The sequence below is a fragment of the Bemisia tabaci genome, chromosome 10 (assembly GCF_918797505.1).
Source record: "Bemisia tabaci chromosome 10, PGI_BMITA_v3".
NCBI lineage: Eukaryota > Metazoa > Arthropoda > Insecta > Hemiptera > Aleyrodidae > Bemisia > Bemisia tabaci.
Window position 1 is genome coordinate 16,717,734 of NC_092802.1, and position 17,401 is coordinate 16,735,134.

The window sequence follows — 17,401 nt, forward strand, 5'->3', positions numbered from 1 at the left end:
AAATTCTACAATCTTATGACAACACTGCCGTGCTAAGGAAAAACGCCGTATGAGCCTTCAGGCGTTGCCAAGTTTCCATCGATAAAATCCGAATTTATAAGGAAAATTTTCAATATTTGTGTCCACAGTTTTCAGATTATTTTGCAAGCAATTTAATCTAAAATATCAAAAAATTTCAAGGAAAAATATTCATGAATGTCGTCAAAAATACATGTTTTATCAAAGGAAATTTGGCAACTCTCGAATGTTCATACGGCGTTCTTCCTTAGCACGGCAGAACAGAGGTGCGACCTCAAAATTCGAAAAAAATGACAAGTGGCTGAAATTATGAACGAATCGATGCGATATATCACACGTCGCTCTAACACAAAAAATTGCGCCCATCGAATCACCTTAAGAGGCTCTCCTGAGCTTAGGATTTATATCAGAGAAAATTAGTGGCACCATCGTTTTCGCGAAATTTTACGTAAGAAAAAGTACAAAAATCGCAAATCCCTGAAGTATGCAAAAGCTCTATTATTTTTTTCTCTCTCTATTTCCCTTTTCAATGTCCACCCACTGTAAACAGAATACCATGATCTGGTAACTGTTTATAATAACCAGATTGAAATTCAGCAGTTCTACTTGCATCTCTCCTCATTCTATCCAGTAGGTATACCTATGATGAGAAAATCTTAGGCTTATTTTTATTTCATTCAGGAATTAGACACGTAACAGACCTAAAAAGGTGCAATGGAAAAGTAAGAAACCATGCGGTCTACGAGTGAAATTACGTAAATCTATTCACCGTCGATATGAGTTTCTCGGCGACCAGTGACCGCACTGTGTTTTTGGCGCAATGCGTGAGGTATTCCTACCGTCTTGTAGGCGCGAATATGTTTTTCGCGCCAACCAACGACCGCGCTGTGTTAGGCGCAATGCGTAAAGTATTCCTGCACTCTTGTAGGCGCTAATATGCTTTTCGGGCCAACCAGCGACCGGCAATGAAGAATTAGAAATAGTTTTAACGTACTGACAAACGAAAATTATTAATTTTCATTGGAAGAATTGCCGAAGACCAGCCTAAATATTTCAGAGCAGATACGATCATTGACAGGTCATCAAAAAAATCCAAGATGCCCGAAATGCAAACACCTCCTTTGTTTTCTCTATGGGGAAGGAATATAGGAATTTAATACGCCCCCCCCCCTCCTCTCCACTCGAATTTGGCATGCGCTCGCCGCAGAAAAGCGCGTCATTTTGAATTTTGGCGCCTATGGCCTAGTTGCACAGCATGCATCAAAAGCAACGTTGCCAAAACCCCCAAAAACCATAAAGTGAGGTTAAGTTTGATAAGATTCGTAAACATTGCCCGTGTCCCTTTTACGTTTGATTGATTTCCTTGAATATTCTGTAATTATAGTTCCCTAAAAAAGGAGGATTGTAAACTCTATTTTTTCCTCATTCTTGAGACGCTATGGTGTGCTAGTTTCCGCATTTTCAATGTCATCAAATTTGAAATTAATTCCCAGTTAGTATTCTGTGCCGATCCATCAGTAACCTACCAGTAACTTTCCCTTTTTGTTTTGAATACTTTTGAAGTACAGCAGCAGAAATGTCTGAAGAGAAGAAAATTACCTCATCGAGTGATCAAAAAGTGAACCCCATCAAAGATTTCATCAGTGGTGGAGCGGGTGGTGTTTGTGCTGTTCTGATCGGACATCCTCTTGATACCATCAAAGTGAGTATTCCTCTGTTAACATTGAAGTTACCAGTGTTTCTTCAATACCAGGTTTCAGAGTTGCAAGTTACTGGCACTTGGGTAAACTCCCTCGATTATGCCTTCCTTAACACCAGGCGTAACAAATTGCCAGAATTTTTACAGGATCATGAATGAGCGACTAGGTGAAACTGCGAAAACGTTAATCTCAATCATAACGTTTCAAAATCTCCACTCTCATTTGATTGTATCAAATTATTGAAATCTGGCGAGTATTTTTCCATTCAGAAAGCAGATTATTACAGTAAACCTTGGATTATCCAAACTCACTTGTGAAAACATATGTTAAGAGGAAGCAGCAAAAATCTAGCGGCTGGCCGTGTGCAGAAGAATTTCACGAATTATTTTAAGTTAGTAAATACCAAACAAACTTTTGTACAAGTATACTATATATTTGTAATCTAAAATTGTATACTTAAGGATGAAATTAACGTAGTCAGCATTAATCTCACCAACGTTATGCATTTTACGAAATGTACTTACCTAGTGACTGATTCTGGATTATCTGAACAAGCTGACTGCCACATTAGTTTGGATAATTTGAGAATTGCTGTGTATACAGTCTCCAGGGTTGCACACCAAGATTTGCATTCATGCATTTTCTCGAAAGAGTGGGTATGATAGGAGCGTTGCCTACGAGAATGGAAGGGCCATTACTACTCTGTTTCATGACATCAAACTAGGAGAGTAGTTGCCTTGTTAACCAATCAGAGCCCCTATTGATCGGCGGAAGTTGCATGAGCGGCACGTTTGAATCTTAGTGGGGTAAAGATTTTCTTGACTTTTGGATAAAAGCCAATGAGACATCGACCGAAAGTGTTTGAGTACTTTCTATGAATGAAGGAGTGGCCTCTTAAGTATGGTCAATTTAATCGGCAATCAAAAATTCCCATGTCTAAACTCTTTCTAATTCATCATTCTTTTATTAAACCTTAGAGGATTTTTTTTTTTTTTTTTTTTTTCAAATATATTGAAATAATGTTGCAACTCAATGTAATAAAATTGCAATCTATTTTTCATGAAATAATATCTCTGAATTATTTGGTCAGTGAACGGCAGTTTCCTGTAATCAATAATATAAGTTCAACGTATTTATTAGATAAGCATGCAATTTGTAGTAAAAAAATTGTATCCCGTGTACCTATTCCAATTTTATCTAAATTTACTTGACTACCTGAAGGAGATACATTGAGAGAAAGAAGAAAAAATTTGATGTTTCTCTAATTTTGAATTGTCCTGTTTGAATTAAAGGTTCGTCTTCAAACTATGCCACAAGTAACGGCAGGGCAGGCGCCTCTTTATGCAGGAACATTAGATTGTGCAACAAAAATCATCAAAAAAGAAGGACCTTTGGGACTTTATAAAGGTAACATTCTCTTAACATCAGTTCATTCTTGTCTAACATCCAATTTATTCCATTCCTTTCTAAAGGGACAGAAGTTTCCTCGAGGATTATAGGGGTGACTTACATCTGTGATCTGCCACAGAATATCTAGTCATTATTTTTAACAGGAGTGAACAGTAGTGGAACTAGGGTTCCTAACCTCAACCTAGAGTCAATGATGAAATTATCAAAACGAGGATCTTGATTTGCAATGTTACAAACTTCCCTAAGCGTATTATTTTAATGACAGGGTTGCTACATTCGGGGAGAACCAAGAAACCGGGAAGTGTCACAGAATTTGAATAAGTCAAAGATATTGACAAAAATCTCAAGAACATTTTATTAAATCACCTTTATCTTTTGTATTTACTTTATGAAAACTGTCAAAAATCATGCCTTTTTAACAATCTTGCATACCTTCAAATATCAGGAAATTTTATGTTCCAAAATTTGTCTGGGAAATCAGAGAAATGTTTGGGAATTTCATTTTACTTAATGGACCTCTAGACTAGGCACGAATTCAAGCACTCTGATCCACGGTTCCTCCAAATTTTCATGTAGAATATAATTCACGGAAAGAAAATGTCTTCATTCCCATAATTTTGTGTTAAATCTTAATTTTGTACAGGAATGGCAGCGCCATTGACAGGAGTAGCACCAATTTTTGCCTTAAGTTTCTTTGGGTTTGGCGTTGGGAAAAAAATTCAACAAAATAACGAAAATGAACAGTTAAGTACAAGTCAACTTTTTTATGCTGGAGCTTTTGCCGGAGTTTTCACAACCGTCATCATGGCTCCCGGTGAAAGGATTAAATGCCTCTTACAGGTATGAACATTTTTTCTAACTTCTTCAATGAATAATTGCCTGAAGATTATGAAGATAGAGGCTGATATTTTCATGAAGCAAAAATTATCTCTCTTCTTTTGAATCTCATCGCAGTTATTTTGTTTTGGTGCACAAGAATTATTAGTGTTCTTAAATTAAACGTCTTACAGTATTTTGGGGCAAACGCCCGCCAAAAATAAAGGAAAGAGAAATCCATATTAAAATCACAATACTGAACACTTATTTTCAACTTTCTATTTGATGCTATTCCTTTAAAAAAAACTAACAAGCACTAAGATGATGAGCATTTCATTCAATAACTTTACAAATAATGACCAAAAAATTTGTTTAATTTCACTATATGCTACCTAATTATCCTTCTACCATACTTTACAAAACTCTCAGATTAATATTTTTATATTAAAAGCAGGAACTTGCACCAATTTTTTGTGTCTGTTTTTTGGAACTGAAAGCTGCGTGCTAACCTTGATATTCAAAAATAAGACATAACTAACTCCTTAGGTGTTAGACAGTGCTTTACTCATGCAGTTCATCTTGCTCTTTTTCTATAGATCCAAGAAGGTTCAAATGCCAAATACAAAGGCCCTATTGATGTTGTAAAACATTTGTATAAAGAAGGAGGAATTAGGAGTATTTTTAAAGGCACTGCAGCGACTCTACTAAGAGGTAAGTTTTCTGTCCGTAATGTCCTCTCAAAACTGTATCTCTATCTGAACTTCTGTCCCACTCAATTCTACACTTTACAGCAGGTGTATTTTCTTTTTCTTGCTGTAATACAATCCTCTGTTTTCTATTTTTCTGATTTACTTTCACCTTGAGCTCCTCAACTGAAAGTTGATTTTTTTCTTCCCATTTCATACAGCCAATCTTTTCCCTTCCGTACGTTCCTCATGACAGAATTTTTGTCTCTTAAATCAAAAAGCACGTATATCTTGAGTCCTCTTACTGAAATCAGTCTTAGAGGTTCAGAGCCCATTGCCGAGTGACAAAAATAATTTTTAAGATTTTAACTTCCTCACAAAAAAACCTTCAGCCTCAAAACGTTTTAAGTTTTCTTTCTATTACCCCTTTCACATCATTATGAACACCCGTTTTTTCGTACAAAGCATGATTCGTTTTATTTTCAGATTTTTGTAAGTACATTTCATATTTCTGTTTCTTGTACAACCTCCTCTGTTTGTCATTTAGAGAATCTATGCAAATACGTCCTTTTCGCAAAACCTTCGAAACAGTCCAGCCCTTGAATTCACTGGGCGCAGAACACCGCGGTTCCACACTACGACTATAGACATACTCAATCTCTTGATTGTCATCTGAACTGCACCTGAAACTTTTATCGGCATAATATTTACATGACCTATCCTTTTTCTGCCTCACTTGGTTTATTGGCAAAATTGCCCAAATCTTCATTTTACAAGTGCACAGCCATGGATTGTCCTGCAGGTGAATAAGTTTTGGTGACAAGCCTGAAAATAAATTTGCAGGAATATCCGTCAGTTGGTTTCCGGTCAGAACTATCTCCTTCAGCAGGGTCTGTTGCTCGAACAACTTCGGAGGGAGTTTTTTCAGGTTATTGTAAGACAAGTCGATTTTTTCCAAATTGTACAAACCATAAAAAGTATCCATTGATAAAGCCAGTATTGAGCAATTTCTCAAAATTATCTCTTTAGTCAAAAGTATTTCTCCAAAAGCGTCGTAAGCCAAGTAATCAATTCTGCCTTGAAGTTGCAAGTATTTCAAATCTGACATTCCACGAAAGAAGTCACGCTCAAGAAGATGGAGTTGAATACCGGAGATCTCAAGAGATTGTAGCATACCTAGGCCAGTGAATGCATTTGTTTGAATTTTAATGTTCTCATTTTTGCTGCCCAAGTATAAATTCTGCGTGTTATTCATCACCTCAAAAGTGTTTCCCCTCACAAATTTGAGTGGATTGTCACTCAAGTCGATGGTTTTGAGTTTAGGGAAGGGTGGGAATGACATGTCTGATAACTCCATCAAATTATTCTTGGACAGATCTAGTGTTTCAAGGGACAATAGACCAGCAAAACTTGTGCTTATCAGACTTTGAATGTTGTTATTCGTTAAGACTAGAATTCGCAGGTTCTTGAGTGCGTGGAAAGTAAAATCAGGAATGTATTCAATCTGATTGTTTGCCAGTGACAATATTTCAAGGCTCTTCAAATCGTCAAACCACTCCCAGTCAATCTCTCTCAAGTTGCTATCGGTGATTTGCAAGTATTTCAAGTTCTTAAGCCCCGAGAACACTGTATACTTCTTTTTTTCCTGCATTTTTATGTAAACTTCGTATGGAATAATTTCATTTGGGGGCTCAACAAACACTAATTTTGCTGCCGAATGTGTTGTTTGGATTGCTCGTTTGTTTCTAGGCTTCATTTCTGATTCGTCCTCAGAAGGTATGGAATTATCGTCTCTGACCCAGTGGCCACTATTTTGAGGGTCTATCCCACTTTTGAAACTCCACTTTTTTTCCAAGAGGTTTGCTTCTAAAATCTCGTTTGCATCATGATCGTTTCGCGAGTAAAAGTTTGCATCATCAACTTCATTGACGTTAATATGGTTGCTCAGTTCTAAATTTTCCCTCAGCCGCACATTTTCTAGATGCAAATATCGTAAACCTGGAACCAAATCTGGGAAATCAGCTTTAAATAGTAGTTTTGTCTTATTTTCCTCCTGCAAGGAGTTTTCATCGTGGAAGCCGAAAATTTCGAAGACCTGTAAATCGTTGAACTTCGTCAGGTGCGTTGTTTCAATCGATATTGGAACCCTTTCAGGTCCCTGCAGCACATTTAGTACCTAGAAAGACAACAAGAACTAGTTGTTACTTAATTTGCTTTTTGATGTCTGAGAGCTCAAATGCAAAATCATCCCAAAATCTAAAAGTCATCATTCCATAAAATTTAGCTTTTTTCAGCAAAATATGTTGCTCATCTTAAATTTCTGTAAACCTTCAATTGAATACCTGTACAGATAGATCTCAGTCTGGATATTATATATAAATCCTGAGAAATGTTGACACAAACGTAGTGACATGTAGTGTAAATTTTTGTTTCATCATGACTGGTTCGACATGACTGTGGTTCGGTTTGACATTTTTTGACGGAAGTTTTTGTGCTCTAAGCTTCCTTTTAATCACACTTTAATAACAAAAATTGATTCCAAGGTGTAATCAGATCCTCACAACCAGAGGTACTTAAAACACCGGGTGAAAGACATTGTGGCTGGGAAAAAGTATCAATTTTCCTAACTTCCTCAAAAAAAATACTTGGTAGCAAAGTAGGTATAGATTGAAATCAATTGGGTAAGAAGTAATGAATCAACTCTTGAAATCAATGGCAGGAAATTTGGTTAATTTGTATCAATTTCTAAAAAAATACCTCACCTGTATTTCTAATGGCAACCCTGTAAAAAAGTCGTCTATCGTTACTCCCTCTTGTAAAACGCAGATAGCTGTATTGAAAAAAGACTGTTCTGGATGAGCAGCCTCCATGAGAATGTCTGCCTGCTTCTTATCATAAAGCACCTTCAATAAAAGAGAAAAAAAGTATCCGTGTGATTTTGAATTATAAACATGTCTTGTTTGAAATTACTAACAATTTCAAAGAAATGAATAAGAGAAAACTTGTTGGAGAAGTTCAATTGAAGTGGAACAAAAAAATTGATAAAGTTTTATATGTAGCACTTTAAGGAGGAGAAAGTTACACCATTTTGTTTTTACGTTTTAAAGGATACGAACCCACTTCACGAAAGCGATACGAGAAGAAGAGAGGGATGAAAAAGTTCAAAATTTAATCATATATATTTTACCAACAATCCTTTTGTTACGTAGTTTATTAAATGTTCTCTCCCTTAGGAGTAGTAAAAATTACTCATTACATTACTTAAGTGTAATGTAAGTTACTAAGTCAGCCATAAATAACTTCTCACCCAATTCATGTTGAAAATTTTTCTCACGTGGTCCTGAAGTAAATAGTGTAATTTTAAAGTACTTACACTATTTTTCTGAATGGCAGCTTCATTGTTGTCTACGGTGTTGGAGGAATCCCTCTGAAATTTCCTTTCAATCTCATTCAGACTTTTGCTTATCGACAAATCGTCAAAGTGACTGACTTGACAGTTGCATGTTTTTGGACAGTCTTTGATCCAGTTCAAATCCATTCCGTTTGCCTATAAACAATTTTAATGAAATATGCATTATAAGTGTCTGTGGGAAAGGGACTTCGGTTCACAGGGGCAAAATTTTCCAGATAGATTCTTTCCAAAATGAGTCAAAGAAAGTGATTTTGGAATTGTGACAGGAAACCCTCTTTAGCATTTTAAAGTACAAGTTTTGAATGTAATTCATTTTTTTGCTAACAAAAGGCGTAAATTTGCAGTATAATCCGATAATTTTGAGCCATGAACTTAGCAGATTCAAATTTTAAACAGCTTTTTCCTTGACACTACGTTTGTTGAACTGCAAATATCAAATTATCAAACTCTAGTTTAATTTAATACTTTTTGACCACTAATGTCTCAAGATTCTTGTAGAACACTCCACTTAATTTTGAGTTTAAAGAAAGTAAGATGTTTCTCTAAGTTCCCTCTGAAATTCTCGCAGTTGGTTTTTTTTTCAGTTCAGTTCAGTTCAGTGGTTCAATTCTGTAAATAAACTAAGGTGATTCGATGGACGCTTATATTTTGTGTCAGAACAACATGTGATATATCGCATTGATCAGTTCCATTTTTAAGCTACACGTCATTTTTCTCCAATTTTGAGATCGCAGTTCTGTTGTCAGGAGACTAAAGAATTCACTTACCAATTTTGACAAACAATTTCAACGTTATGAAGGCGTGGATTTTTCAGAAGAAAAATGTCACGTTCAAGTGCAGTTTCGATATCAGTATTGAATCCGATATTTTTCCTCTAAAAAAACTACACCTTAATTACGTTGAATTTGTTTGTCCAAATTGGTAAGTGAATTCTTTAGACTCCTGACAACAGTACTGCGATCTCAAAATTCGTGAAAAATGATGAGTAGCTTAAAAAATGGAACCAATCGATGCGATATATCGCATAACGTTTTGACACAAAATATGGCGTCCATCAAATTACCTTAATGCCAATTTTTTTCTTCTTTTTTAAAAACCGGAAATATGTATCATTTGTTATTAAAATCGTACTTGAGGGAAACCTAAATTTTAATTCTTCACAATTTGAAGAGGGCAGAGTGGTTTGAGTCCATTGCAACGTTGCAAAGTGTTATTTAGCAATTTATTTATTTACTCATGAGCAGCTGCAAATTTTCCTCCAAAATTTTATTTTAATCGCCTTCATGATTTGCCCAAAATTTCCTGATATTTTTCGTACCAAACATGCACAAGTTGAAAAATAAAGAACTAAGTTGTCATTTGAAACTTGGCAACTTTGCATCGCCATCAAGCCTTTCTGGGTTTGACTTTTTCAGTTATATTTTCACTTTATCCTTACAGAGTCTGGATTTTTATGCGCTGCAGGATTTATCTCTAAATGAGATTACACGCCATTGCTAGTCAATCAGCAAATTCTCAAAACAAATTTACATACTAATGAACTTGGCACCTCAATTATTGGACGATTTTTGGCCAGGGCTGCTCCAGAATTCGATTAAATTGTATAATCGAAACCACCAAAAAAAAAGGCTTCATAAATGTCATTTCAGGCTCTGTTTGAAACCAAAGAGCACAAGGTCCATCTTCTATTGTATTTGTAAAACGTAGTTATTTAAGAAAAATTAAACTCAAAAATACCACATGATATATCCATTCAATTTTTGTCGAAAAAACTGGTCTCTGTCAAGTCAGCAAACTTGTTTCTTAGCTAAATTCCAAGTTTGACCATGTAGGAAAGTCGGGGAATTGCTGTGTCTGAAGACTTACCATGTGGCAAACTACAGCCGCAAAGTATGTCACAACACATATATACACTTTAGAAGAGGCCTTCATTTTGAGAGTCCAGCCGGAGGAAAACTGATAAAAAATGTGAACTTGTATGTGGCAGGACTGAGAGGAACTATTTATCTCTTTTTCACCAGATATTTGTAATCAGTTGAGCATCCTATTGGCAGTGATACGGGGGAGTAGTATTTTATCCTAATCCTTTTTGATCGGAGGATGCTCTTGTATCTTTCATTTCCTCGTTGCCTAACTTAACAAAAAATGTTCCATTTTTTTGCAACTTTTAAAGAAGAGCGGCTTTATGCTTCTCAGAAAGCCTAGCAAATTAAAAATAGGAGATAAAAATTGAAAACGACTCCCTACTCTTTTTCGATCTGAACCTATATATTTCTTTTTTTTTTTTGCTACCATGCTGAGGAAAAACGCCGCTCGATTATTTAATTGTTGCCAATTTTCCTCTGATATAATATTAATTTTTGAGAAATGTTGCGGATATTTTTCTTTGAAATTTACAGATATTTTCTATGAAAATGTGAATAACATTCTGTAAAAAGTTAATCATAAAATATTCAAAAATTGTACCGAAAATTTGAATTAAACGAAAAGGAATTTGGCATTTTTTGAAGGCTCCTACAACGTTCCTCCATACTGCCGTGCTAAGGAAAAACGCCGTATGAACCTTCAGGCGTTGCCAAATTTTCATTTATAAAACTCGAATTTCCTGGTAAACTTATGAACATTTTTCTTCCAATTTTCCAGATAATGTTGTTTGAAATTTCATCTAAAGTTCCTGAAAATTTCAAGGAAAATTGTTCTTAACTTTCCTCAAAAATAAACATTTTATTGAAGGAAATTTGGCAAGCTCTCAAATGTCCATACGGCGTTCTACCTTAGCACGGCAGCCTAAGTCTCCTCTCCAGCTGTAACTTCAAATTATTCTAGGTGAAGTAGGCATCCATGCTCTCTGTCGCTTTATCCCTCCTTCCTCCCTGCATCTCCTCTATTTCCTTCCTTCCTTTTTCTCTTTCCCGCTAGTTTCCTCCCTCCAGTATTTTCCCTGTTATTTTTTTCTTCATTTACTTGATCAGTCTCTACTCTTTTCACTTTACAAATATGATGCCACGGTACTCTCTGCATCAACAGATTTATTTTTGAAGTGGCGAAAGTGATTTAACTCAGTACCAAGTTTTCATGTCGAGTAATGGACTCAGGCAGCATTCTTGCACAGTAAGACATATTCATTTTCAAAATTTCATGCGGAACACAATGGACTCATTAAACAATTTCAAAACCCTTTCATGTACCTCTACCGTGATAGCGAAGAGAGCAGTAAGTGCATCCTGGGATGACCCTCGAGACGCATAAAAGCATGTGTTAACCATGGCTCACACAAAAATGAACTTACTGCTCTCTTCGCTATCACGGCAGATCTATTGCTGAATTAGAAACGGCTCATTTATAGAATCTACAGTTCGATTTATTAAACATTACCAAACGTCGTCCCGAAATATAAAGTAATGGAACATGTTAGGAATTTGCGATTTGACTGAAATCAACTAAGCTCAAAAAAGTCTCAAGTTGAGGCCAAAATGGAGGGATATCCCACCCTACCCTGAGAGTCCACCTCTATCAAGACAAACTCTCCATGCAAAGATAGGACAAATACATTGACAGGGCTACCCTTTATTTGGGACTCTAAAACTGAAAACACGGCAACCCTGATAATGTATTGCTCCCTATCTTTGCATGGAGAGTTTGTCTTGATGTAGAGGTGGACTCTCCGGATAGCGTGGGATATCCCCTCCATTTTAGCCTCAACTTGAGAGCTTTTTTTAAGCTTGGGAGTTGATTTCAGAGAAAACCAGTGGTACCATCGTGTTTCTTGCAAACTTTACATAAGAATCAATGGTCAAATCGCAAATTCCTCACACAGGCAACATCTCCATTAATCACTATAGTGATGGACTTAGGAAACTTAAAAAAAGTTTGTGACACAACTAACAGTGGCTTTTAGCCATATTCATTTATCAGACTTCATTTTCATATAGTTTTCTGTAAATAACATGTACAAGTTAAGACGGAAAATCTGTGTGTGAGAGTGTATACAACGTAACGACCATTTAACTTACTTAATTTTCGTAATTGCTATCAGATATTCCTGCCAGTGGAATGTACTTCATGACATACGAATCAATAAAGAAATATTTAACACCTGCCGATAGCCCGAACTCGGATCCAGGAATTTTCACAACTATATTTGCTGGCGGTATGGCTGGTGTATCCAACTGGCTGGTCGGAATGCCCCCAGACACATTGAAAAGTAGACTTCAAACTGGTAAGTTTCAGCTAAAGTAAAGCATTAAAAAGTAATCAATTTCTTATTTTTTTCTTCTCTCTTTTTTCCTGATGTATGGACTAAAAATGCATATCTATCTGCTTTATCTTTCATAAAAGTGACATGTGATGGAAATTTGTGTATTGAATATTATTTCTACCAATCGATACTCAATGTATTTGCAGATTTTGGTAGATCCAAGACTCAGAAATTTTTATTGTTTATTTCATATTGTATATTGAGATTCAGACTTATAAATTTTTCGTCTTTTGACAAATATTTTGGACACAGGATATCATCCAGAATGGTCCCAACTGCGATTTTTTCTTCTGAAACCTTTAAAGTTTTATGCTCTCCGTGACGTGACATGATTCACCGTCTGTTTCCATTTAAAGGTGTATGTGAGAGAATTGGTGTTTTGTTAAAATGACGTAAGCGACCTCTTATTTCAAGGGACCTAAGAGAGTTCAGAGGACCTTCTATTTCATTATTCTGTAGAATAGGAACAAGTGCCTTTTTCATTGCACAACGGATGTATTTGAATGCATTGTTAAGTCGAGCACAGGTAACATATTCATTCCCAAAACTTCGATTTTTCCTATTTTCTTCTTGAAAAAATGGCTCTCGGTTTTTTTTCCTTCTCAAAACTTATTTGTTTGTCTTGTACTTTTTCACTTTTTTTTAATTCACCTTGGACCTGCAAGTGAAAATTGAGACTCAGTCAATCGTAGACTCTGAAAGAACAACAAACAAGTCATGTTCTGTTTGAAACAACAAATTGTTTTTTTTTTTTCTCGTTTCTTTTACGTGATTCTGAACAACCAATGAGAGACCAAATTCGAATTATAGGTTAGATAACAGCGTTGTCTTGGGCAACAACATAAAAACGACTTGCTCTGTTACAGTTGTTGTTCAACAATGATGCTTCAATGGTTCCCAAGTTTTGCGTGCGAAAATAAGCCCTGCCCCCACAACACAAAACAATTTCGAACAAAATCCAATTGTTGCTCGTTTTCACAACATGTTGCGAGTGTTGCCTCCACACAAAATACAACTACAGTACAGGCAGCATTGCTTTCAAATTGATTCTATCGTAATTTCAGCGTTGAGCAGGCACTGAGTATGCTAATGTCTTTTTTTTTTTTAATTTCAGCCCCGGAAGGAACGTATCCTAATGGCATCAGAGATGTCTTCAAAAAGCTAAGGAAAGAAGAGGGACTGAAAGCTCTGTACCGAGGGTGTGCACCCGTCATGATTCGAGCTTTCCCTGCCAATGGAGCTTGTTTCGTTGGTTACGAATTCGCACAATCAGCTCTTGCGTGGGCATTCCCCAACTGGTAGTATTCAATAAGTATCTCATAGAATGTTTCCATCTTCAGGCCAGTAAATTCATAACTCTAATGCGAAAAGCAGAAAAAAAACTATCTAGAGCCAATAAAGAAAGCTGCTTCAGATTTTTGCAATAATCAAGGTAATGTGGAATTTACATGCAAATTTTTTATTGCTTCAGCTAGAAGTGCTTAAAAAGCTGCACAGTATTTTGAAAAAAAAAATTCTGATATGGGATATAGTATAAAAATAGATTTAAAGGTGAGAAAATGGACCGCCTAGTTACCTCTTTTGGCGGCATTTCCCATTTAAACACACATATTTTAGTAGATTAGATCATATTGTCGTATCTTCTCCAATGATTGTTCGATTCATGAACCAAGGGTAACCTCGTGTTCAGTTCACTCAGTAGTTTTCACATAAACTTGAAGTTCATCAAATTTCAGACAGCTGCAAATTCTCTATTGATTAGATACCTCTACCGCAATTTTATTCTCTTTTTTATTCTCGCGGTTTGTGTGTCACAATAAGATGTAAAGCTTTGACGATACGTCTGCTAATCCAATCTTTGTTTTCCGTTTACTTAATTTTTTTACCAGAAGAACCTGAAAAAGCTTAGGCTCTATCATGATATCAAACTAAATAGTTGAATATATTTTGAAATAATGTGTGAATTTTTCCCTCCTCAAGAATGGCAAAAGATTTAATTTTTCACCACCAATCAAGTTTGCACTGAAGATGCCATTTTGTCTAGTTAAATTTTTGCATGATCGTTTTCTCTAGGGACTAACTATGTACTCTCTTGAATATAAACTTCTGGTTTTCAAGAAGATTCAGAGAGAAAAGCTCTTAATATCTCATCCTATCAAAGTGAGTCCCATTTTCCAAAGCTACAACGTTTGTTGTGGAATGTTTTTTCTGCACCTAATTCTTCGCTCCTCAGTTTTTGTAACACTTAAAAAATCTTATCCCTGTAGTAGCAGGCCAAATATTTGAAATAGGCCCAAAAGAGGGGTAATGATTAGGGCCGTTTTTGGACCTACCCTGAATTTCCTCTTCTGTCCGATTTTTTGCGCTTTAAGGGTCTATTTTTTCAGAATGCATCTTGATTTGGTCATTTTTGGTCTCTTTTAAGGTCTAATACTGGCCTGTACATTGGTCTGAAAGCCGATTGTGGGGGAATTCCGGGTCGGCAGTCAAATGCCAAAAATCCGCAAAGTCAGTATTAGACCAGATAAAAGACCAGAAATGACCAAATTATGATGCATTCTGTAAAAAATAGACTCTCAAAGAGCAAACTATCGTAGGGTTAAGGCAATTCTACCAGGGTGAGCCCAACAACGGCCCATATCAATACCCCTTCTTTCAATTGGATTACATTTTGTAATAAGGAACCACTATTTCTGGCCCATTTTAGAAACAACATACGTGCCATTGGTTTCCTTATGCAGATATGTGCTTTTATGGGAGAGCCAGAGATAATGGTTCCTTATTGCAAAATGTAATCCAATTACCACTCAAAGCATTTGAAAGTCTCCCACCGAATCAAATATGCTCGGAGAATTTTCCGCCCACAAATCCTTCTGTAACTCGTTTCATGAAGCAAATATTCCTAGTTAAGAGTATTATTTTGTATGCTTATCTTCATACAAGAAGTTATGAATTTATTGACTGTAAAATCCAGGCCTTAAATCAGTGTCAGCTCCATGAATAGCCGACTTATCAGTCCAGTCATCACCGATGTTGGCAGCCTTAGTGTGATAGTATTAGGAGGGGTAGATGTCTTTGGAATTGGTGTCTGTTATCATTGTTAGTTATCTTGGTATCCGTATGGTTTTTAGTGTCCCTTCATTAAGCAAGTTAGTATTCTCTCGGTTATTTTGACTTTGTGGTGGAACAGGAACATGGTGATTATCTTCCGTCAGAGCAAAGACTTGACAAGTACAGTAATTAAGCTACACCTGATTCTACTTGAAATTGATTGAAAATTCCAATTTCAAAAATAATAAATTACAAGTCTCTTGTTTAGAAAAAAAAGAAACATTCCTTTAATGAAAGACCACTACCACAGTGAGATAGAAGTTTTACCAAATCGAAACAGCTGAAATGCAAGTTACCTCCTCTCTTTTCACCTCTTTCGCTCCACAAATTATGAAAAGCCTTGTTATGAACTTTAGTAATCAATCATTTTAGAGCCTTTTCCATGCCTGCAGAATAAAATGTGGAAGAACCATATCATTGTATGAAAAAAAATAGGACAATTAAATAAGTGACAAAATTGTGGATGTGACGTTCTGTTTTATTGGAGGCATACCTATCTCTCTTTGAGAGACAGGCTTCAAAATTACTGGATTAAAAATTTTTTGCATAAGCTCATGAAGTTAGTACCCCACCTCCATTAAAAGCTAGTATTTTTATATGAATTTTCCACATGAGTTCCCTATTTTAGCAATCACTCCAGATTTAAGTCCAACAATCATTATTTTTACAGCATGAGTCAATTCTTTCCTTCAATGCACAAGAGGATTTAATGATAGCCTAAAATCCAACATGGTTCAAATTTTTGCATCAGGGCAGTTGTGTCCCTTAAAAAACTGACTTTAAAAAAACCTCTTTTTTGAGCTTCTCATGAGGGTGAATTCTAAAATGTCTACCTAGTTTTTAAGACTGAAAACGAGTTAGTCGTTGAAAACTGTCTTTGTTTGTACTTTTTAGGTTTTGTTTTTTACTTTTTACATTGTGTTGTTGACAGACTTTTATCATGTATTAGTTAAGTACTTTGTGTCAAGCTTCTTACGGCTGTGGACAATTGTTTATTTTTTTAAATCTATCATTGTATGAACAATGAATTCAACTGTGTCATTGCTATTAAATATGTTTATTTTAATTAATTTTTTTCTTTTTCCTCACTAGTTACCAGGTAGATGATCGAAGATTGATAGGAACAGTATTTTAAAGTATTTAGATAGATAGAGAGTAAGGACGGATCTGTAATCTCGGAAAACCATCTGACCTTCACGGATGTCTTCACAAATAAAGTAAGGCAATGTCACTAAATTACCAATTTAATCATATCGTTTTAAAGTTTTCAAGAACTTTAATGAAGAGTATTCTTTGGGCGCATAAGGAAGATTCCCTGAAATCTCTCGAAGCGTCACATAATGCACTGCCTAAAAATATCTCAACTGAATTTGACCTTCAAGACGGTCCTTCTCACTTACTCTAAAACAGTCGAGAGATAAAAAGAATTCGATGACTGCACGCCAAAATCGAGCACCTCAATTGTAATATTTTGTAATTTACGAGCATACATTATTCTCTCGAGAGAAAACAAAAGAACATAATCGCTCTCAGTTTTTTAAGATAACTGTGGAATGGTGGGAAAAAATTCCATGCGACAATGTTGATGGGTTTTCAGTCTTGAACATAGAATATGAGTGGAAATTTGGAAACGAGGCAATTGAAGGACATTGTTTTTCACATCAGCTATTGAATTTTGCTATTTTCTAAGAAAGCTTTGCTTTTTCAGTTAGTTTTTAAATGAAACACATTTTTTCTAAGCAACGTTATAAAATGATAGGATGAAATAAATGAAGAAATCTTTAAGAAAAATCTGAAACATTTTATTTTGAAATAAAATGAGAGATAAAATGAAAAATAAGAGAGAAACAAAGAAAAGTGATAAAAGAAATGCAAAAGCAATGAAAGAACAAATTTCAAAGGTACTCAAAAATACATTTTCTCTTACTTACTTTTATAAATTTGCAAAGAATAATTTTTAATGACAAAATGTTGGTGAACTAGAGACAGA

The 17,401-nt window shown here is 35.6% G+C and overlaps 2 protein-coding genes across 2 annotated transcripts; one reads left to right on the forward strand and one right to left on the reverse strand.

Annotated features, from left to right (window-relative positions):
* The first annotated feature begins 1,314 nt into the window (after window positions 1-1,314).
* LOC109037727 (mitochondrial carnitine/acylcarnitine carrier protein) lies at window positions 1,315-16,477 on the forward strand. Its single transcript, XM_019052525.2, has 6 exons — window positions 1,315-1,720; window positions 3,011-3,125; window positions 3,772-3,968; window positions 4,541-4,655; window positions 12,079-12,261; window positions 13,415-16,477. The coding sequence occupies exons 1-6, from the start codon at window positions 1,595-1,597 to the stop codon at window positions 13,600-13,602; spliced, it is 924 nt and encodes a 307-aa protein (XP_018908070.1). The 5' UTR covers window positions 1,315-1,594; the 3' UTR covers window positions 13,603-16,477.
* Window positions 4,804-10,061, reverse strand: LOC109037726 (uncharacterized). Its single transcript, XM_019052524.2, has 4 exons — window positions 9,909-10,061; window positions 8,004-8,177; window positions 7,393-7,533; window positions 4,804-6,806 (listed from the first exon to the last, which is right to left on the reverse strand). The coding sequence occupies exons 1-4, from the start codon at window positions 9,972-9,974 to the stop codon at window positions 5,025-5,027; spliced, it is 2,163 nt and encodes a 720-aa protein (XP_018908069.2). The 5' UTR covers window positions 9,975-10,061; the 3' UTR covers window positions 4,804-5,024.
* Window positions 16,478-17,401: the final 924 nt, after the last annotated feature.